The 23,038-nt window shown below is 51.5% G+C and overlaps 1 protein-coding gene across 2 annotated transcripts; it reads left to right on the top strand.

Annotated features, from left to right (window-relative positions):
- Positions 1-8,048: 8,048 nt before the first annotated feature.
- On the top strand, positions 8,049-14,169 carry Emx2 (empty spiracles homeobox 2). 2 transcript variants are annotated; one of them, XM_005352559.2, is made up of 3 exons: positions 8,049-8,553; positions 10,519-10,703; positions 12,640-14,169. In XM_005352559.2, exons 1-3 carry the CDS (start codon positions 8,145-8,147, stop codon positions 12,805-12,807), a joined length of 762 nt encoding a protein of 253 aa, XP_005352616.1. In that variant the 5' UTR covers positions 8,049-8,144; the 3' UTR covers positions 12,808-14,169. The 2 variants fall into 2 exon arrangements, with proteins under 2 accessions (XP_005352616.1, XP_005352617.1); XM_005352560.3 differs by lacking the exon at positions 10,519-10,703 and having other exon boundaries at positions 12,640-12,743.
- The last annotated feature ends 8,869 nt before the right edge of the window (positions 14,170-23,038 follow it).

The raw sequence follows: 23,038 nt of genomic DNA on the forward strand, positions 1-23,038 counted from the left end.
AATACCCCTCCAAAGATTAGTTTCTTGTTGGGATAACGGAATGGCAGGATTTCTTACAAGGATCAAAATCTAATAATTTAAAAATTTAAAATTTCAAAAATGACGCGGGAGGGCACACTCGCATGGTCACCATAAGCCTGTTTGGTCCCTAGAGCAGATGTCTTAAGTGTTTTGTCTCTGCCGCGCAAAAACAGTTTAACTTTCCCTTAACCAACGTAGACATTTACAGCCAATTTAAACCTTGAAATGAATCTTTATTTGCAAGATCTGAATGCTGGAGAGGCGCTTCAGCGCGACGGTCGAAAAAGCAGTTTCGAGACCCGTGGACGGGCTGAAGGAATTTCAAAGCAAAGTAAAACGCACAGTTAGAAAAATTATATTAAGGGCGCTCTCAAAAGTAAAGCGGTTTAGTAGGTGCTGCGTGCGTTTACTCTTCCCAGGAAGGAGAAATTAGAGAATCTCTTCTACGGAAAGTTACCCGGAAGGACGCCTCCTGAAAGGAGGAAACGGAGTGGAATGGGGCTGCTTGCAGCCTGAAACACTGGGAATTACTTTTCTCCGAAGTCACACAGGTCTGGAACCTCGATATCAGTCGAAGTTGTGTGTGTGCCTAAAGCAAGAGCGCCTTCTGTTTTCTAAGGGGACGTCGGGAGGCCTAGAGCTGCCGCGGGTCTGGTCCGCCACCCGCCTCCTGAGTCCGAGGCCGGAAGGCGCTGCGGACAGCGCCCCAGCAGCGAGAGCTAGGAGCGTTTATTTGCAATCACTTTAACTCTTGGTGGCTGGTTCTCTTCAAGCGCCCTGCAGCGGGCGGAGTGTTAGACAAGCCCTGTAGTCTGTAGCTCTCACCTCAGAGTCAATATTATCTCAGATGGGCACAATAGACTGGAATGAAAAGCTAATATTGAACCAATGCCGTCTCTGCTCGCGCCGCCGCGATGCCACCCTTTGTTGAGCAGCTCGGGGCGAGCCTCCGGCAGCCCAGCTAAGCGGAGGGCTGCGGCATTCGGCTGGGGGCCTGTTATGGCACTGGGGGGCAGGGGTGTGTGTTTTCGCTGCGGGCCAGAGAAGCCCAGGCGGACTGCAGCTGCGGTGGCACCCCCAGAGGCCCCTCAGCACCCCCACTCCCTGACGGCCTCTCTTCTAACAGCTAGTGGTTGGTGGTGAAGACCAGAGCCCCGGTGAAAAGGAAGCTGCACCGCACTTCCCTGCGATGCAACAGGGTGATGCAAACAGGAAAGCCAGGCCCAGTGAGTTCAGTTTGTATGTACTGGGGGCCTCTGAACGCTGTGAGTGTGACTTGGGTCATGGGCTGCTTGGCCACCTGAACCAGAATCATGAGCTCTAGAAATAGGCCATAAGGCTACCTGTTTCAAAGTCTAGAGCTGTTGGCGAAGGGTAGATACTGGAAGGGGATGGTGTTTTGGGGTATCACAGGAGTCTCCACGATGGTATGTAGCCAGAACTGAAGCGCCAAGAAAGTCCCAGCTACTGTTTTTTTGCCTCCTGCTTAGGGCTGACGATGTTCTGTGGGCACTAGAAGAAGTTTCAAGACCCTTTGGATCTCCATCAGGGAAAGACACAGGCAATAAGGCTGCTCTCCCACCCACAGATGCGCAGAGGTCCCTACCCACATCCTGTGACTTCTAACTCTTAGGCATTGAGTTGGGAAATGTGACTTTTAGGACAGATGGTGGGCCAGTGCAAGCAATCAAGGGCCAGTGTCACAACGATGCAAGACAGCATGAACAGGTCTTGTGACCTGGGCCAGTTTGGGTGACCCATTTGACCTCTCAAGTTGGCTGGAGAGTGTGCTCTGGAGACTGGGTGGCAGGGTGGCTGGGATTCTCAAAGCTCCTTGGGGGACTAACCAATGCATCTAGTCAGGAGACGGCAAGGTGGCACAGTGCGGGACTCCCAGTTTTCTCGCCTGGAAAACGGGCATCTCACCATTTACCACGCTTTGAAGGTCACTGACCCATGGGTGTGAAAGGCCATTCTTCAAGCCCACACAGCGGAGGATCTGTTTTCCCAAGTTTTTGTGGCATTCTCCCCAGCTTTCAAGGAGAGCTCAAAAGCAGTTGGGAACAAAGTTGCCAGAGAGCCCAGTACACACACCCTGTACACACACCCTGGACCTATATGTGCCTTTGAGGAGCCACTTTGGGGTGACTGGGGGGATGCCACACTCTTATCACACAGAGGTACCTGCAGACAGAGCTGCTTCATGTCCTGGGCAGTCACCTGGGCAAGTCTGTCCATGTTCCCTGGCTCCTGTGTCCTTGTGTGTGAGAAGATTTGCTTTCCTTGCCTTGCTTGGCCTCTGGAAACTCAGGGTCTCTCACTGACAGTGCATCTCCACCCCCCTCCCCATCACCCAGCACAGCAGAAGCTGAGATCCGGGGAGACTCTCTCTCCCCGGGGTGGGCACCTCCAAGTCTGCGCTTTGAGCAGTAAGGCCGAGGGCAATGCTCCAAGGCCGTCTACATACCATCCGGGTTTCCAGAAGACTCTATGCAGTTTCTACTGCTGCATCTCAAGAGAGGAGCTTGGTTGCTCTGTGAAAGATGAGGTCCGCGTGTGTCTAGTGGCGGGGACACGGGACGGGTCACCAAAGCCCCACTGCTGCGGCCCAATCCTGTCTTGTGGGTTTGTGGATAGTGACACTTTGGCCCCTGTGCTGTAATCAAGAAGTCCCCTATCTCGGGCTGTCCTCCACCCGCCACAAGAGGGCGCACATCTAGGAGAGCTGCATCCTGCAACCCCAGTTCTAACTCTACTCAGGATCCCCACAAGGCCCATTCTCTAAGCCACAGTGGTTGGGCAATGATAGCTGGGTCCTCAAGCATGGAGTTGTGAACACCTTTGCGCAACAACTGGCTTATCTTCCTGGCTTAGATGGTCCCAGTCACCAAGTTCTTGGTAGAGTGGAACCTATCCATTGCTCCCCGTTCCCTGTATTACAGGAAAGCCTTGCTCTTAGAGAAGGGGAAAGTACCGCAAGTATGAACTCTGGAGCTGAGTTGAAGCCAACGGAAGCAGGTGAGACACAAGATCAAGTCACCCTCCCTTCTCAGTCGCCAAGAGCCTCCTCAGAGGTTCTCCCCTGGTTTGGACTGTGATTGGTGGCAGTGGGCGCAACCCCTAACACTTTCAGCAAACTCGGAGGGCTCCGCGCCCGAGCGCCTCACTTGCCGCTAGGCGCCGCTGCGCACACGTGGATCTGCACCCTGGGCCGCCTTGCTGGCTTCGCGAGAGAACTCTGGGGAGGATGCCAGAAAGGGATTTACCGTGATAATTTTAAAAAATGTTTTTAAGGTCTTAATTCTCCTTTTTGTTTTCCCATAGCCGTGCTAGCTTTCAGAGATAGAAGAGACCGGGATCACAGTTACAGACCTGGAGAAACTTTGTAGCCAGCCCTAGCTTGGTCCTTCTCAGGACACCTTACACAAGCCTGGAGGCCACCAGTGAACAGTGTTGCTCACCACGCCGGGGCACTACAGGGTCCAAACACCAACACAGCACTAAGGAAAATGTAAAGAATGCCGAAGCTCACCTACCCAACTACCTGTAAGATACTGATTCTGCCTTTTGTGATAACCACATCCCAGGAACCCCAACCCGCTAGAGCTGCACGATGTTAGCCACTTCTGGGGCCTAGCACCCATGCAGGTGAAGACGAGGGCTCAGCTTCTCTGTCAGTAGAGGCCCTGCTGGAAACTCAGAGCCACAAATGGTTATCACTGATCCCCAGAAATTTCTGCCCTTTGATACAGAGTCAAAAACCAGGCTGTTCTCATCCCGAGCACCTCCTGAGGGAAGTTCATGGCCTTTGAGGGCAACACAGGGGAGCATGCCAGGGGTGAGGTTAGTGTGAATGTCTTTATACAACTTTATTGTTCAGTCTGTGAAGCCCTGGCTGGGGCCAGAAAATGACAACAACATCCATGAGAGGAGTCGACTTTTTATTAATGTTCATTATGGGCTCGACACTGTCCCAACAGTTTGCTTTGCCTATCTCTTGCAATAATCCCAAAACTCTACTGCATTGCTATTTCCCATTCGGAGGAAGAGGGGACAAAAAGAGGCAAAGACGGTAAACAGCTTACGGAAGGTCATACAAAGAAGCTATGAGTGCAATTGGGGGAAGTTTTATTAGGTATAATTACAAATAGAAAAATTCACTTTGTACTGTACAGTTTTGAAAACGGGTTGTGTAATTACCTTCACTCTGATAAAGAACACTTTGATCATGCTGCCATCCAGAAACTCACCGGGCACTGCTGCAGTCTGCTTCCTAGACACAAGGGCTGTATTTTACATATAACAAAATGAGGTCAGGGGAGATTGAGGTGTTGACCCAGGTTGTTCAGTAAGAGACACATACAAGATCTTGATCACATGTGTCTTCTAGTCCTCTGCCTGCAAAATCTATGATATTCAAATCTCAGTGATTTGGGGTAACCCCAACAGTTTGTACAGGTACTTAGCCAAACAGCTCCTTTTTGGGTCCTCAAAAAGCAAAGGAGGCACGAATCCTGCTAGGCCAGAAGTCAGCGGTGTCTCCCTCTATGAGCTATGATTTCCAAGCTGGACTTGAAGCCCAGAGCCCCCGGGTGCCTCTGCTGGGCAGTGTGGTCAATGAGTTACTCTCTAGTTAATTCTGCCACACGTCCAGGGCACCTCGGGCTGGAGGCATGAATTAGCATAGATTACTGGGCTCCTAGGGCTTTTGCACCCTGCCCGACTCACCGGAACCTGCTTTTCTTCTTCCGCGGAGGTGGGGTGGGAGTGGCCCAGAGCCCCCTAAGGTTCAGGTGCTTGAGAGGAGGTACTGAGTGCTCGGGTTTCGTTTAGAAGTCAGGGACCAAACCTGCTGTTCAAGAGCACTGGCCACCTGCAGGCCACCCAGAGCCCACCTCCAGCCGCAATCCTAGAGCCAGATGAGCAGTTTGCAAGAGGCTGATTGGTGGCTTGCTGAGGATACCGAAATCGCTGAAATGTCACTTCCTCAGACAAGGGGGGCCCTTATCTGAAGCGAGGGGCTCATTCCCCCAGCACATCCTGGCCCAAAGAGGTGAAGCATGAACAAGTACCAACTACATATGAAGCACTCAAAGGCCAACCATTTTAAACCCACGCGATGGGGGTCTCAATCAAATCTGCCAGACAGGCTTAGATTCCTTGGCCTTCTAAGTCAATAACTGGGATACCCTCAGCCTACGTTCACGAATGCTAACTCAGGGGTAGGGTTGGGGTTGAGGGACCACACGTGGTTCCACAGAGTTTCAGGCCCATTCTGGCGGCCCAGTCCCGCCTTCTTACCCTCCTCTAGAGGATATGCGGTGTGACAAATGGGTGTGTTTGCTCCTAGCTTCAGATGCCCCCAGTTAACCCCCAGTTCCTGTGAAGCTTGCTTGGCTAGGCATACTCTAAGACTTCTGCCCTTCCCTGGGCTTCAGACTTCAGAGGCCTGAGCATCTAGAAGTCTCTATTTCCATAGCCCAGATAAGACCTGGGGGAGATAGTTCAGCCGGGAGGACTGTGTGGCCTTCAGTGACCACCGTTTCCTTAGCGCTGGATCTAATGCCTACAATATTTGGGTTTACCAAGAAAAAGGACAGAGACACAAGGCCACCTAGAAAAGAAGGTGAAAATGGTCCAGGACTGGTGGTTCAGGGTCTGAAGTCCAAGGCAATGGCAGATTTATACCACCGTGAGGGCAAAGCTGAGGCTCACTCCTGTCTGCTGGGTTAACCCTGAGTGTGTTTGCACAAACTGGAACACTCTGGAGGGATTCGAAGTGAAGGGGCAGCAAAAGTAGCTCCTGTGGTCTCCAAATGAATCTGTCCGGAGCCTCAACAACACGAGGAACTCTTTTCTCAACTCCCACTCTACCTAGAGGTCCCTGAGCTTCTGCCTTCTCAGAGGAACGCTACAAGAAACACTCAAAACCTAAACAACAGCAGATGAAAAATGGGAAAACAAACGGAAGGGCTGGCAAGGAACCCATTATTGCCGGACTTCCTGGCGCGTCCAAGGCCCAGACCCTTGGTGGAATCAGATGGTTTTCACACTCCCTCTAGAGGACTTCACATCTCTCTTCTGCAAAGCTAGTTCTCCCGGGTCTCAGGCAACCTAGTCACCAAACACAGACATTTTATCCCTCTTAAGGATAAATGGCTTCGACCTGGGAGTAATAGATTTAAAGGACGCCAGGAAAAAAATTTTTTATCATTAATTGTAAACGTGCAAAATACCTGCTGGTACTTCACTTTAGAAGAATGTAATTGGCAAAGGGTGGGTGGGTGGGGGAGGCGGCTGATGAATAGATAATAGATCTTTAACCACCAATAAACAGAGAGCAGCGCCAGCAGGCTGGGGGATGTGATCATAATTATGCCACAGCGTGAGCCAATGGGGACGGGAGAAGTCGGCCCTAAAATCATCCCAAAACCGAAGGCGAGCTCGAAAATGCGGACAGGGCCTAGGACCGGAGACGCGATCCTAATAAGTGCCTAGTTGCGAAACCTAGGTTTGCAGAGCAACCCATCCCCGGGACCACAGATGTCAGAATAAAAATAGGTACAGTACTAATAACAACAACAATGATAACAATGTCAGCGCTTCTAACGACAACGGAACGAAAGCACAATCACCACTTCAGCTTCTGACCTAGGACCCAAGACTCCTTTCCCAATTATTCCCACGTATCCCAGAGAGAACTGTTTTGGGGAAGGAGGTGAGTGCCCTCAGGACAGGAAAAGCAGGAACTCTAGGGTGAGAGTTGGAAGTCCGCGGCTACCGTACAAGCACAGCTGGCTTCTCAGGTTTCCACGAACCAGCCGGGTCAAAGACTGCAAGCGCGTGGACCCTGGAACCTCGAAGCTACGCTTGGTTGGAGGGGTGGGAGGACCCCCCTCCTCGCGCCTAGGAAACCTCGGGAGTTTTGCTGGGGGTGGGGATTGGTATGAGTGAAGCGGGTTAGCCCTAGTCCGTAACCAGTCCCCGCCCGCTTACCCTCGCCGGACTCCCGAAACCATCTCAGTGACCTGGACGCCAGGCGGCAGGGGACAGCCTCAGTGGAGCTCTGGGCGTAAAGAAATCTGCGCATCTGTCGGTGCTTCGGTCCTAGCAGCTTCGGTGCCGGCGCCGCAGGTTTAGGATCCAGGGGTCCGCAGCAAAGGCTGCGCGGGCCGAAGACTCTGCAGGGACCCGGGTGCCCCGGAGGGAGTGGTGTTAGTGCAGTAGGAGGCGGTGGCTGAGGGGGAGGAGGTGGGGAAAGAGGGGGAGGAGAAGGTAGAGGAGGAGGAGAAGAACGAGGAAGAGGAGGAGAAGAGGGAAGCGGAGGAGGCCAAAGAGGAGGAGAGAAGCCGCAGCGGGCGCCGAGGGAGCGAGGGAGCTAGCCCGGAGCGACTGGCGAAGGCACCGAGAGGTCGGCGGCCGAGCGGGCGGCTGGAGGCACAGTCGGGGCAGCGGCGCCGACTCCGTTCCACTCTGGGCCGGGATCCAGGCCTCCGGGTTCCCAGGCGCTCGCCTCCCTCTGACGCACTTTAAAGAGTCTCCCCCCTTCCACCTCAGGGCGAGTAATAGCGACCAATCATCAAGCCATTTACCAGGCTTCGGAGGAAGCTGTTTATGTGATCCCCGCACTAATTAGGCTCATGAACTAACAAATCGTTTGCACTACCAGTGAAGAAGCGAACACTTCCATGGATTGTCCTTGGACTTAGGGCGCCCTGCCCGCCTTTTGCAAAGGAGAGAAAACTTTTTTTGGCCTCCCCCGAGAACCCCCCTTCCCTGCCTTTAACTCCAATCTCCCCCCACGCCATCTCGCTCAAAAAAATATTACCCCAATCCACGCCTGCAAATTCTTCTGGAAGGATTTTTCCCCCCTCTCTCCAGGTTGGGCGCGTTTGGTGCAAGATTCTCGGGATCTTCGGTTTTGCCTCTTCTCCCCCTCCCCCCTCCTTTCCTTTTTCCTTTCCTTTCTTTCTTCCTTCCTTTCTTTCCTTTCCTCCCCCCCCCACCCCAAACAAACGAGTCCCCAATTCTCGTCGGTCCTCGCCGTTGGCAGCGGGCGGCGAAGGCAGCGCGCTGCGGACGCCGGGAGCAGGGAGCCCCGGGCGCCCGCTCCTCGGCGCAGCATGTTTCAGCCGGCGCCCAAGCGCTGCTTCACCATCGAGTCGCTGGTGGCCAAGGACAGTCCCCTGCCTGCCTCGCGTTCTGAGGATCCCATCCGTCCCGCGGCGCTCAGCTACGCCAACTCCAGCCCAATAAATCCGTTCCTCAACGGCTTCCATTCGGCCGCTGCAGCCGCCGCCGCGGGCAGGGGCGTCTACTCCAACCCGGACTTGGTGTTCGCCGAGGCGGTCTCGCACCCGCCCAACCCCGCCGTGCCGGTGCACCCGGTGCCGCCGCCGCACGCCCTGGCCGCCCACCCCTTACCCTCCTCGCACTCGCCACACCCCCTCTTCGCCTCGCAGCAGCGGGACCCATCCACCTTCTATCCCTGGCTCATCCACCGCTACCGATATCTGGGTCATCGATTCCAAGGTACGTGCCACGTCGCGGAGCTGAAGCGCTCCGTTCCGGTTGCCTCCTTAACGGGGCCGGGCCTGCTCCGGGTGGGCTCTCCTGGAGGCCTGGGAAGAGGTTAGTCAGTGTGTTGAGTTCTCAAACCAGGGAGCGAGGGGCCCGCGTGGCGTAGGTCCCCAATTTCTGAAGTCGAGGTTCGTTTGGGTTATTAACTTGTCCACCACTTAACCTCTTGGAAAGGGGCGCGAACGAGGTGTCCGGTGGTATGCGCCGGGGTCGGGCTGGCTGGGACAAGCTGCCTGCGGGCGAAGTTCTGCTGTCAATAAGGCTGAGCCCACAAGGTCCCCAGAATTCTGGTCCCCTGAACAGTGTCCCAGGCCGATCTACCGATCTACCGTATCTCAGGGATTCAAACCCGGCCACATGGCCAGATTTACTGGACTTTTGATCTCCACTCTACACCCACTCCACGCCCCTCCAACCCAGACCAGAGACTTTTAGGTCTTCAAACCCTTTATTAGGCAAAGGGATGCTTGAAACTTCAGCGCAAACTGTTTCCTTCTTCCAGCTCTGGAGGCCCAAGGAGGGGCGGAACAGAGCAAGTAGAAACCTCCGCAGCTCCACTGACTTTCCCCTCGACCTGTTTAACTGGGGGACCCCTCAGGACACGGCGGGAAAGAAGGTTTCGGCTGGTTTCTGTTTGGTTGATTTTTTTCTTTAAAAAAGAAATAGAAATTAAGAAAAAGAAAAGGGAAAAAAACTAATCGAAAGAAGGCCCGACAATGGGAAATTTGTTTGGGCGTCCTTTTTTTTTTAAATTTCCAATTTATTAATTTTGTTTGCTTCTGGGTAGGGGTTGGTAGGAAAGGTAAAAAGTTTAGGAAAAGGGTTCGAGTATTTAGTTTGTCGATGGAGAGCATAAAGGACCCAACTCAGGCGGGGCAGGATCGATACCAAGGGGCTGCGTTACTGTCAGAGTCTAGAATAGGGTAGCTGCCACCTCAACATTTTATATATACACATATGTATATACATTCAAAAACCCTCAAACAAACAAACAAAAAAAAAACAAAAACAAAAACCAAAGCAATACACCTTTCTCTTTCAGTTCACTACTGAATTTACCTCCACCCCCGCTGGGAAAACCGGCTGTTTTTTTTTAATTGTTTGGATTTTGGTGAATAGATTTACTTTCTTTAATAAGAAAAGCCGAAATACCCCAGGCTTGCCTTCAAAGTTTAGGGCTCAGCTTCCCCATTCTAGGCCAGCTATGTTTTTGGTTGTTCCGCCACATCAGGAGCAGCCCCATCTTTGTAGGCCGGAACATTGCGGGCGAGTACTCAACTCATTCAGTCACCCCAGTCTCCTGTTCCTCCACTCTCCACTCTTAGTTTTCTGCAGCCCAGGAACCCCAGAACCGAGTACTCTAGAGGCAGTCGCCTTAGCAACCGGGCATCCTCGCCTCTGGCCCGGTTGCAACGACTAAACCGGCCTCTGCAATTTCCCAGCGAGATAGCAGACAAAAATTCTTGATAAATTCTCGAGAAAACTATGGGTAGAGTCCCGCTGTTCTTTCCACGCTCAAGTCAAAAATTTAAATAGGCTGGAAACTAGGCAATCTATTCTTATTCTTAGTTTTGGATGATGGGCACCAATCTCCTCGCCCAGGCTCTATTCTCCTGACGTCTGCTCCCGACACACCCCGCATGAAAGTATCCAGGCCTGCGGTGCCAGGGCAGTGGCGGAGCCCGCGGAGGTCCGGAGTCGGAGGACCTCAGAGACAATCGCTAGTTAGGTACCGCCCAGATTGAAGCCCCGGAGACCAGGGTCAGGCCGTTCAGCTGGTGCCACCGGACCAGCGGGTTTGGCGCTGCGGACTAGTCAGAGGCCCAGGGAACTACGTTGGGCCAGCCCGGCTCCGGAGAAGCCCGGGACTCGGGCCTGGGAGGCCCCCTAATGGTACTTCTGCTGTGCACCCTGCAGGGAACGACACAAGTCCCGAGAGTTTCCTTTTGCACAACGCTCTGGCCCGGAAGCCGAAGCGGATCCGAACCGCCTTCTCGCCGTCCCAGCTTTTAAGGCTGGAGCACGCCTTCGAGAAGAATCATTACGTGGTGGGAGCGGAAAGGAAGCAGCTGGCGCACAGCCTCAGCCTTACGGAAACTCAGGTGAGTGTGGCCCAGCAGCTAGGGTACCCCATCCAGACCCAGGCAGACAGCGCCCGGTACATCCACCACTGCTGAGCTCCTAGAGGGTTCTTGGAGTGTATTCCATGCCAGAGCTTCGGATCTGTAACTTTCCAGGTGCTTGGCGTTGTTAGGGTAGTATGAGCTGCAGGGATGAGTTCGTTCTTCTGCTCTGCTGCTCAGGCCCCGGGAAATCCAAGCCAACCCACCTCTGTAGTTTTGCTGAGAGTGTTGGTGAGAACCACGGAGGCTCAATTGGGATCTGAGATGTGGCTAATTGCAGCAGGGTGTTCTGGTGACTAGGGCTCAAGGATGGCCAAGGTAGGGAATGGTTTTGATACGCGTTCTGAAGGATTCTCCACCCACCCGATTATTCTTCTTAAGGGAATGTCGGGGAGTCAGAAGCCGGAGGCCAGGCGGCTGGGCTATCTTGAAAACTAGACTAGACAGTTCGCAGAGAGATAGCCTTAGGGGACACGGTCTTCCCTGCGCTGCAAGTGTTGGCAGCCTAGCTTGGGTTAGTCCCAAGGCGGGGAGGGGGTTTCGGTCTACAGTAGGCGCTACCGGGCTCCCAGACGCGCGAGGCAGGGTCAAAGTTCTCAGCAAACAGTAGTAACGTTTGGGGGCAGAGTAAGTTGTACGGCTTTTTTCTGAGAAGCTCAAATTGGGATTTTTTGTTTTTTGTTTTTTTTAAAAAAAGTTTCCCCTCCACGGGGTGTAAGAAATAACAAGAAGACCTTGCGGGTTTGTGCAGGGCGGGCACAAGGCAAGGCCCAGCTGATTTCTCCTGGACAGCCTAGGCAGCGGTGGTCTTTGTCCGCCTCGCTGCCCACACTGCCTGGAGTCTTTGTGTGCATGTCAAGCCCCGAGCGCACCGACGCACGCTATGGGCAAACGCAGGGGTGGGGGTTGGGGGAGTGAACTGTCCTCCCCCTTAATTAGCAAACTCAAAGCAAATTAAACTCAGCCTTGCTCAGGCTCTGCACTTTGGGGGACAGGGGCATTGGGGAGAGCAAGTAGGACTTCGTGGAAGTCTTAAAGGTGGGAATGGAGTGGTGGAGCTCTGACTGGGCCACCGCGATCAGGGAGCGGGGCTGCAGTCACACTTGGGCCGTGCTGCTGAATAGAGCATCACTCAACTTCCCCACGGGGCAGTTGATGGCAGCTGACTTCAACCTCAGAGACTCTTAGCTGCAAGGTCCAGGGAGGGTCCAGAGGGAAGAGATGTGACTGAGGTTGAAGCTGACTCTACCCTGTTTGGGGACTGGACAGAAGCCGAGGGAAGAGGCGCTTCTCCTTTTCCCTCCTGTTGTTCAGTTTCTTTTACTTCCTTCCTAAGTCACAATCTCCCTGAAGCTTTCCCTTCAGCAGGCCCCGAGAGTGAGGCCTGTAAAGTCGCTGTCCATTGGGCTCCCTCTGGGTGGGTCTATAATCCTGCTCACCTGCCAGTATCCCCTAGCAAGGCCCGAGTACAGGCAAACCCCTATCTTCTATGCAGGCCTTGGCCTGGTAGAAGAGGCGCTATATTTAGGCAACTTCAGACTGACAGAAAATAGAAAGCACATTAGGCCCTGCTAAAAAGACTGAGGTCTTTTCTGCAATCACTGGCTGGGCAAGCAAGAAACATACTTTATTTTTTCTTTATTTTTTACTTGTCTAATTATTTTTAACAAAGTTTTGCATGCTTTGCAAAAAGCTTTTGCTCTAAGTGGGATGTGCTTGGGAGAAATGACTCCAATGAGGATACTGTGGCCCTTGGGGAAATGTTCCTTGGTAGGTTTTGGAAGGAAAGGGGACTAGGCCCTTAGGGTATGTATCTGGGGAGCTGTGGTCAGGCCTGGGCAAGGGGCAGGCCTCTGGCATTTGGTAGGAAGGCACCGTGAAGCATCTAACGATGCCCGCTTGCCTTTCCCCACAGGTAAAAGTATGGTTTCAGAACCGGAGGACGAAATTCAAAAGGCAGAAGCTAGAGGAAGAAGGCTCAGATTCTCAACAGAAGAAAAAAGGGACACACCACATTAATCGGTGGAGAATTGCCACCAAGCAGGCGAGTCCGGAGGAAATAGATGTGACCTCAGACGATTAAAAGTACAAACCTAATCCCACACCAATGGACAGCATGGAGCAAAAGAGACAGGGAGAGGAGGGGAAGAAGGAAAAAAACCCTACAAAACAAAACCAAACTGCACACACATTCACCAAGAAAGGGAGAAAGGGGAATCTGAGCAGTGGCTCGCAGCGGACTTTGGACAGCGAGGGCACTGAACCAAGCGCTACCACTGCGCACGCACCAGGCGCAGGCACGAACAAGATGGCAGAGGACCGAGGCCCCTTCATCAACGTGCAACCCTCGTCTAAAGAGGCAGCTGAGTGAGTGAGAGAGACAGAGACTGGGAGGGAAAGAGCAAGAAAGGGGGAAAAGAACGAGAGAGAGAGAGAGAGAGAGAGAGAGAGAGAGAGAGAGAGAATGATCCCGTCCTCCTCGTGAGGCAAAGGCACATTCTGACAAGAGAAGCTGTCAGTCAAATGCCAAACCAGGGAAACAAGATGATTGGCAGGTATTCCGCGTATCAAAGTCCATTTAGAAACGATAGTGATTTTTTTAAAAAAGGCACAGGACTTTTAATTTTGCACTTCACAGTGTTTCCCCCATCTTTAATTAGAAATAACACAAAATTCCATGTCTAGCCCCATCCTACACCTGTTTCAAAAACTTGAATTGCATGTAGCAGTTGTTGGGCGAATGGTGTCTAAAAAGATGAATTGTAATTTTATTTTTCTGTTAAAGACAGGGTTCTGTGTATTTTTATTTTTTTTTCTGAGAACTGTGCAGTCTGTAAAAACACTTTTTTGATACCTTCTGTTGTCAAAGTGATTGTGAAAGCTAAATGAAGTAGGCTCGGGAGATAGTGGTCCTCTTACAGAAGAGTGAGGGAGCAGGATTGGGGTGGAGGGCTGGGGAGGGTGCCCCTGAGAAGAATCGGGACTTATGCTGGGGTTAAACAGCAGCAGCAGCAGCAGCAGCAGCAGCAGCAACAATAACAACAAAAACCTAAGTTAATTCTATTTCTTGGATATTTCCTTTCCTAACATTCTGAAACTTAAAGCCACCAAAACCTTTCCTTTCAGTGGTTGGAGAAATTGACTGCATCCATCCAGCCACCCAGTGTGATGGCCGTTCAGAACTTTAAGACTGTTGCAAACGTGGAAGGAAAGACTGTAGTTAATGGGGTGGTGGTAGTGTGGCCAACAACATGGGGGTTTTCAAGCACTGAGCTTCTCTTCCAAGACCATGGACTTACTAAAGAGGGTGACAAATGCTTCCTTAGTGTCTTCTATACCAGAATGTAAATATTTTTGTGTTTTGTGTTAATTTGTTAGAATTCTAACACACTATATACTTCCAAGAAGTATGTCAATGTCAATATTTTGTCAATAAAGATTTATCAATATGCCCTCAGAGTAGCCGTCTTGGGAAATTGAAGTGGATCTTTACAACAGTGACTATGTCCAGTGTGGTCCTTCTTCAACTAGGCTCTAGAGATCCTGACTCCCCACCCACAAATGAGCCATGCTGATGGGTTTGGGGGAGGTGTAAATGGACCAGGGAGATGGTTAAGGCGACCAAACTCTTTTAGAAGAGGGAAAGGTGAGAAGTTGTCCAAGCAACTTCGTTGAAGGAGTTTAGTTTCAAGTCCAGCACCACCCCCCAAAAAAAATAAAAGAAAATTTTTACTCCTCTTTACCTCTGTTTTTTTTCTTTCTTTTCTTTTTTAAGTTTAGAATGTAGTATGAGTTGAACAATATTCTCGAGGAAAGCTCTTATAGCCCGAATTCTGAGGCTTCTAACTTTGTTTCCGACTTCATACCCCTTAAGGACACATTGTCAACTTCCCTTTCTCTTCTTTCACTCCTCTCTCTCTCTCCCTCCCTCTCTCTCTCTCTCTCTCTCTCTCTCTCTCTCTCTCTCTCTCTCTCTCTCTTTCTCTCTCTCCTCTAATTTGCTGAAAGAGGTGGGGATGAGCCCAAAGGACCCAGATACCTTATAAGGCAAACATTCTGAGAAATCTTCCACTCTTAATTTTAACACAGAAAAGAAAAAGTTGTAACCATTCTCAAAGAAAACTTCGCTCCCTTTCCCTCCCCCTCCCCCTTCTGGGGGTCTGAGGTTGTTTTTTGCATGCTTCATTTGCTTCCTATCCTGATACGCTGCATTAATCAGTTTTATTTCCATTGATAGAGAAACCTCGTCTGTTCTGTTCGAGCTACAAAGCGTCCTGTGAGCTTTTGTGAAAGTGCAAATCAGTTTAAGCAATTATCATACCAGGAATATGAAGGGAAAAGAGGAGGCCTTGCCCAGTGGTCTCCTTTAATCTCTTAATCCACGGATCCAGGGGGGCTGCCTGGACATAATTTAGGACAATCTCCCCCACCCTTTACACTGTGATAAGGCCAAGTTACAATGCAGGGCAAAAATACAAGCTTTGTTAACATCCTGCCTTGGAAAGTTAAGATTAGACATTCTGTGCACCAGTGGCGACTAGAGGGCACCATGGAATCTTTTCTTTCTGTTTTTTTTTCTCCCCTCCTCTAAAGTAGATTTCATTCTCTGCCTCTCTCCCCTGCCCCCAGTATCTCTGTCACCCTTTTCCCCCTGGTCTTGGTCTCTGGGTAGACCTGGTTGCTCATACTTTCAGCTTGCAGAGACCCCTTCTCTGAGGTTTGTGTTGTGGGGACCGCAGGCAGAGAGATAGTTTCAGGAAGATACAGGTGCAACCCGGGAATTCCATAGACTCGCTGGGGCTTAGGCTGCTTCCACAGCGGGACCTACGGAGCACTGTTAGAGTTCAACCCAGTGTTTGTCAGTTGCGGCTCCTGAACTATATACATCCTTTTGGCTTGGACAAGGGCAGGTTACGTTTTTCATTCTGCCCACCTTCCCAAATCTAGAACGACTTGAGTATAGAGTACAGTTTCGTTAAAATTGACGCTGACACTTTCTTAAAAGAAATGTCTCATCTTGATAAAAAGCTTTCTGCAGTAACCATATACTTAAACTTAAGCACAAGAGAGGGGGTGTGGTGAAGAATTTTTCCTAAATGTCCTATACAGTGTGACAGCAGTAAAATCATCAGAGAATACTATTAGCTTTGAGGGGGAAAAAAACCTAAAAGCTTTATTACAAACCAAGCTTTGAAAATAGGGGGGATTAGGCGGCTGAAAGGGTCCCACAATGGTAGGAAGAAAAGGTTTCATGCTAATGAGGTTAATGCCCTTTGTATCTCGGGCCTCCACATCTTCATTACGCGCTATCTCCGGCTGCACCGAGCGGCTCAGAGAGCCACAATCCACTCCAACACCCCCCTTCCCGGCCCAAAGAAGGATTTGATAGCCGCTCTGTTCAAACTAGATAATTATATCTTTTCAAGTCGGAATTAAGATAAAGAAAGTGAAGCAGAGGCGGCTCGCCTTGATCCACTGCAAACAAATTTGGCGCACTTTCGAGTCCTTCCCCCCTCCTCAAAAAGGCAGGACAGTCAGCTTATTAGCCGCTCGTTTGCTTTATTAATTCATCTATTTAAAGTGGCAGGATTAGAGCGTCTAATGTGGGCGCGGGCTGCCGTGGCGCTGAGGAATATAAATATTTGCGAGATGCCATCCCACGATGCCTATCTGGGCGTAGGACTGGGGCAGGGTGAGCAGGGGGCGCATACGCTTCGCGGCCCGTCCCTTTTGCTATGCACGCAAGCTTGGCTGTATCCCGTGGGAGCTGTGTGCCCACTCGTGTTTCATAGGTGCCAGGCCTGGATGCTCCTGGGCAGGGCTCTCTATGTGCGTGGTATTCAGGGCTGTGCTGCCGCTGTTTCAGAGCACAGCCAACTGTATGCTGGTTGCCCCACGTCTTCCTTGTGACTTGTAGGTTATAAGCTGATGACATATTTGTGGGACTTTCTCCCCGTGAGTCCCCCTGTCCCCTATGCCAAAAGGATGTTCAGGAGTCCAGGTTTTCAGTTTCCTTTTCCCTAATAGGGTCAAGTGGAAGCGGGACAGAGCTCCATTCTCCGGTGACACACACCTGGGCTGAGTGTTTCTTCCTTTGAACACACACCTTCCCGAAGCAACTAAAATCATCCGGTGCTGGCAGAAACTTTGGATTTCCAGCAGTCGCTGTTCCAAGCTAACGTTCTGGGTGTATGGAGTTTCAGTTCCCTGGGACTCTGCTCCTGGCAGTGGAACCGAGCTGGAGCGGGCGCGTTGGCTGAGGCCCGGAACCTGCCGGGCCACTTTTGTAGTAGGGGAGGACTGTGGCAGCCTGAGAGGCAAGCAAAGCCGGCCGGGCAGAAAGGGGGCTCTGGCCTGCGCGCGGCTAGGGAAACCTCAGCTCCTCCCAGTCCCGCCTCGAGTCTCAGGAAACAAAGTCTCAGGCACACTGTGGGGTTGGGGAGGAGGATTCTGGAGGTTCGGAGGCCTGGCTCTGGGCACCCCTGCTAGGTAAGATAGGGAGCAGGCTGGACTGTTTGCAAGTGGGCAGTTGCAAGTCGGTATATTAGTGAGTTAAGCGAAGGTTTGTGATTGTACGTTTGCAATAGGTGTATGTCTCAGTCCACCATACAGCTATGTTTGTGAATTGTGGAAACTCAATCCAACGTTCCCATCTAGAGCTCTAGCCCGTGTGTGGCGATCGTTCGCTTTAGTCAGAAACCGAGGAGGTTAGTGTTCCCTGCATAGATTGTGCCAAGATGTCCGTCTTCCCTTGTGCCTCTAGACTGTTTTGAGTTAGGATCAGAACTTGTAGTCAAAGCGCTGCGGATGAAGTGCCTATTAAGGTGCGAACTTGCAGATTATTAGATTTTTGACCAGTCTGGTTACACAGGACATCTGTGAATCCTGTTCGTTTGCATTTTAGAGGATAATGCGGTGTGTGTGACTTGTGGGGACACTTCTTCCTGTTTGAGTGGGGCGTTCCTCTGATGAATCTCCTTGACCAGCACTTAGAGTAGCATTTTTGTATTTCGGGGTCTATGCATAAAGAAAAGTGGCGTCTTGGGTTGGGGTGGTGTTCTCAAAGTGCACCACCGGCTCCTGGAGTTCAGTAAACAACAGCGGGTTTTCGAAACTGTGCATCTATTTCTAGGCCGGTCTCTATTATTTCTGCAATCAGCTCTTGATTTATTTGGGTGCCGCCTTGGAGCAGCTGCGGGTGGGGTAGAAGATGCGGGCCTACAGTGCTGGGCCACCAAGCCGGGAGGGATACCGAGCCCGGATGCAGAATTTGCAGTTCAGCCCCCTGATTTATTTTCCCCAACCAGCCTCATAGCGAGGGGGAAGTGGGAGTTTTGAGAACCCTGTGACCCCAGCCGTGACCCGGCTCTGGGAGGCAGCTTCTCCAGGCACGACCCTGTGAGCCAGGAAACCCGAAGCGGTGCCACGCTTGAAAGCGAAAGGTCCATTCATCAGCCGCGCCTCAGCGTCTAATTGGCCTTTTGTTCATTAGAGCCTGTTGCCCAGCGGGGGAGCTTGGGAGCACCCCCCTCCTCGCGGCTGCAAGTCGGGGTGCCTGGTGATGGCTGGGGGCCGGTGCCTGTGCCGCAGCCTGAGGTCTCTAGGAGGGCAAAAGCCATCGCGCTCCTACGAGGGGGCGCCAGAGCGCGCCAAAGATCACAACCACGTGCAAAACTGTGCTCCTGGAGCCCAGTCTCCAAGAGTCTGGTCCTGGGGCTGCGGAAGCTCTGGCTTCCTCTCCCTCCTTATCCCTTCCTTATACCCCTCTTGTACTTTAGAGATTTCAAACATGCCTTCCAACCTCGCCCAAGTTTCCAGCCCAGAAACAGCCCGTGGGGCTGGCTTGGACTCACACCCCTTTCTTCATGCTTCCAATTCCTTCGTCCTGGCTCATCACCCGCCCCAGAGACTTCGTGCTCCGCTCCCTAGGCACCAACTTGTACTGTCCTGGAGCCGGCTCCCCACTTCACTGAGAAGGGGACTGGAGAGAAATTTGGACACAAGTCAGGAAGGTGGGAAAGACCCAGGGATCAGATGGGGGAGGAAAACTAGGCCTCTATCACTCCAAATTCCTTATCCATCTCCAAGTCTATCTCAAACCAAACCTGAGCATCCCACCCAACTCTTACTGACCCTCTGCGCACTCTCCAGAGAATCTCTAGGTAGCACTGGGCTTCTCAGAATATACCCAAGGACCAAGACGCACCTGAGGGGCCCCAGTTGTGCCTAGGCTGGGCATTGGGGGCCGCTTTTGGAAAATCAGCCGGAAGGACCAGCTATGCTTGGCTGTGGCCTGGTTATCAGCAACCCCCCAGATCTCGGTGACTGAACCTATATATAGGACCCGGAACTGCTCCTGTCCCCAGCTACCTCCCGGTCTATATATAGCCCTGGTCTCCACAGCCCGGAGTGGACCCTGACGTCAGGAAGAACCTGATCTTGCCTGCTTCACTCCTGCTTCTGAAACTGATCCTTGAAATGAGAGAACAGAGTCTACACAATTCCCATGGCCTTGACATAAGGTACAGCGATAAATATACACCACTAATGAGCAATTACCATATAATCACCTTCCAATTAGCTCGCATAATGATGAATTAAACATTCTAGCAGGCGGGATTAGGTTTCTTACTTTGTATATTATTTACGAAGGCTATAGCTTCTGCAAAGAACCAAATATCAAATTAGATGGGGGGAATTTTCGCTTGGGGGTTATTAGGTATTCAGGCCAACGGCTGTGTTCTGGTCACTCAGTAAAGTGAGGCCTCCTGCAAGGTACTGACCAGTTCCTTTGGCCGTTTATTTGCCGGTTTCCTCTCTCTTTCTTTAGGTTACAATTCCTTTTCCTCTCCCCCTTTACCACCCTGGCCCTTGGGGTGGGAGGCAAAATGACTGGGGGATGGCAGGGCCAGGTAGGGGAGCGACATCAGTATAAAAGGGAGGATGCTGTAAGGTACAGTCCCTTCCAGCAACTATCCCCAGGACCCTGAGCGCTCTAGTCCCTGGTTCTGTTTCTTTGCAGCCCAGGATGGACGACCCCCCCCCCCCGGGGGGCTTTGCTCTGCGGGAGCTATTTGGGAACAAATGCCACTGCTGCCGAGCAGAGGCCCTGATGGCTGCTGCCTGTCCCAAGGAGGGCTCCCCTAGGTGCCCCAGCCTTCCTAGGGTCCCTTAAGAGCCTCGGAGCACTCCCTTTCCGGTTAGTACTCGCCTTTCCCGCCCCAGGTACGGGGAGTGGGATAAGGAAAGAAACAACAAACCTCCGCCCCGCCCGCAGCCACCTCTCCTGTTCGGAAATGAATTTGGGCAAGAGATTAGTTCCTAATCTGATCTAGCGCTGCTGACATTTGGGAAGAAGATGAAAATGGCAGCTCAATTTCATTGTGAAACGGGGTCACTTCGCAGGGCTCTACTCCCCAGAGAACGTGGATGCCCCTCCTCCTTCCCAAACCAGAGGAAGAGGAAGAGCCAGCCTAGGAGTTGGAGAGGTCAGTGAGCTGCTGGACTGGAGGCCCCCCCCCCCGGGTTCAACGTGGGGTCGTGGGGTCGTAGGAGGTAGCCAGGGCTGGGCAGGTTTCCTCTGTGCACTACCACCTGCCCGTAGGGCACCTGCTTGTGCAGGCTGGAGTTGCTGGTTCTCCCTCTGGGCTGAACTGGAGAGTGGGAGGTGAGGAGGTTTCAGACTTCCCCAGGAAGGTCATTAAAGGGTAATGTCCCCAGCGCATTCAGGATGCTTCCCCGGTGCTCCTTGGGCAAGTAGGTCCTACTTGGAAGGGATGGATCCTCTGATTGCCCCTCCTAACATTGGCTTCTGGAGCCGCAGAGTCTTAAGGGGCAGGAGCTAGGTACTTTCCTAGCAGAGCTTCCCAATTTTCCCAGACAAGCACACTCACTGAAGACCAAAAGTCAATCCTGCCTTGTTCTCCATCACTCCGGAGACTCCATATTGTCTCGCCTTTACCGTCAATCCCAGCTACCTAGGAGTGGTCTCATCCTGGATGAGGCAAGAGGGAGTTGACAAAGGGAGTTGCTTGAGGGCCTGCCTGTTTCCTAAATCCTGTGCTCGAGGAAAGAGTCTTGGAGGTCTAGGTACTTCTGAGGAACCACCCATGGGGTGCTGCTCCTGGACTGCTGACCTTGTCCTCAGTGCAAGCCAAGGACGAATAGGAAATCTGTCTGGGCCTCTGGGAAGTGGGTCTGACAAGACTTCGATACCTGGGTGTGGCCATGTGTCTTGCATGCTGCTGACTGATCATGCATATGCATTTGTAAGTGATCATGTGTGTACAGTGTGGGACACTGAGCCTGTGCGACACATTGCTATATGTATAAGCATGTATATGACCCTAGAGGACAGTATTCATGTTACCTGTATGACATCTGTGTGTAGCTTGGAAACAGGGGTCTTTTCTTCTGGGTGGGTGTTTGTGGCCTATGAAGTGACTGGAGTTCAGCGAACCCCACCCCACCCTGCCCCACCACCCGGTGCTTTGGTTAGGCTTCTTGTGCAGTGCCCAGTCTGAACTGCAAGGGTGCCTGTGTTGGGTGCCATGTCCCCAGCTGGCACTCTGCTTACTAAGACGGACTTGCTTTGGAGAAGTCCTATCCCCACCGGTACACATCTAGCTGAAGATTGCCCCTTGTCCCTTTTATGGTAGGGATATTCTAAATTGCAGCTGCCACCACCACCTGTGACCCTCAGAGTTCCTGAACATCATGTAAGGGCAGAGTCACGGGGCATGCATGTCATACATAGAAGTAATTGGAAGTGAATGTTTTGAATATTTTTTTGCGGGGGGATACGGGTGGGATGATGGGATGGAGGCATGATTTCACATGCTTGTGAGGGCCTCAGTGAGGTATACAGTTAGCTTCTTATTCTACACAGTACCCCCTTCAGCAAAGACAGTCTGCCTCTGAGCGCTCACCCCAACCCCTCCTTGCTTCTCTCTCCCTCATTCCAAATGACTGCAATTATGTCCTTCCACGAAACCCAGAAGTGGCGTGTAATGCTGTAGCTCACTTGAAGTGGCTGCTGCTTTGTTAAGTAAATGATGCCATGCTGATTCAGATGGTGAATTCCTACTTGTTGTACAGGAGCAGCACAGACAGGGCTTAGACCCTCCAAGGCCGTGTGTGTGTGTGTGTGTGTGTGTGTGTGTGTGTGTGTGTATGTGTGTGTGTGTGTGTGTCCAGTGCTGAGGTTTAAGGACAACTGGAGCACTTTGGGGATCACTCATCTCTTCTCAGACCCTCTGCCACCCCACAGTGTGCCTTCCCCAAAGCTCTGTTTTCACAACTGAAAAAGAGAAGTTCTTTAAAGTATGTTATACACACATATAGAATATAGAGTGTGGCAGAGGAGGGTGTGCATTCACCTATATGTGTGAACACAGGTTGACACTATAGCTCACTACACCAGCTCTCTGTGTAGAGTCCTGGAAGGCAGAGTTCAATTCCCGTCCCCTGGAAGGAAATAGGTTGACCAGGAGTCTCTGTGAATGTTCAGACTGAGGCTCATCTCTCAACCGTGTCCCCTGGCCTGGATGACGAACTACAAATGGCCATTGCTCCTCCTCCAAGCACCTACTGGAAACTGTGATTCTATGTTATCAGGTCTCTAGAGTAGGAGAGTGGGGTGATGGAGCACATGGGGGGGGGCAAACAAGAGCTTAGGGCTAGGAAAGCGACTGTGCCCAGGAAGGGTGGAAACCTACCCTTCCCATTTGCCAGACATTCCTCACCTTGTTTCTTTCCTTCCTTCTACAATACCTAATATTCCTGAAGTGATTTTAATGTCCAATGATAGGCAATTGGTAAACATTTATACCAAGATGGGTGCTATACATCAGTTAAAAGACTAAGCCTTAATTGGAGTTCTAAACTGGAAGGATATTATAGTTACATTTCTGCTGCCGTGGCTAATACTTCGATTAAAAGCAACATATGGGAGGAAGGATTCATTTAGCTGGCAATTCCAGGTCATACATAGTCCATGAGAGTGGGGAAGTCAAGACAGGGACTCAAGCAACTAGACATTTCACACCCATAGTTAAGAGGGAAGAGGGAATAAACGCATGGATTCTTGCTTGCTTGCCTCTAGCTTTTTATATTCTTAGACTGTTTAGAGCCCAGCCTAGGGAATGGCATTACCGACAGGGTTTCTCTACAATGTAGAAATGTAGAATCCACATCAATTAACAACCAAGGTAATCATTAATACAGGTCCACAGGCCACTTGATCTAGGTGTTTTCTCTTTAAGATTTTCGCCTAGGTGATTCTAGGTTGTGTCAATCTGACAGTTAAAACAACT

Source organism: Microtus ochrogaster, chromosome 8, assembly GCF_000317375.1.
Source record: "Microtus ochrogaster isolate Prairie Vole_2 chromosome 8, MicOch1.0, whole genome shotgun sequence".
Taxonomy (NCBI): Eukaryota; Metazoa; Chordata; class Mammalia; order Rodentia; family Cricetidae; genus Microtus; species Microtus ochrogaster.

Bases quoted from the DNA above. Each gene is read 5' to 3' on its own strand.
- Emx2 (XM_005352559.2), top strand. From the start codon at position 8,145: ATGTTTCAGCCGGCGCCCAAGCGCTGCTTCACCATCGAGTCGCTGGTG. The intron at 8,554-10,518 runs GTACGTGCCACG...TGCACCCTGCAG, and splicing joins TCTGGGTCATCGATTCCAAG to GGAACGACACAAGTCCCGAG. The intron at 10,704-12,639 runs GTGAGTGTGGCC...CTTTCCCCACAG, and splicing joins TCAGCCTTACGGAAACTCAG to GTAAAAGTATGGTTTCAGAA.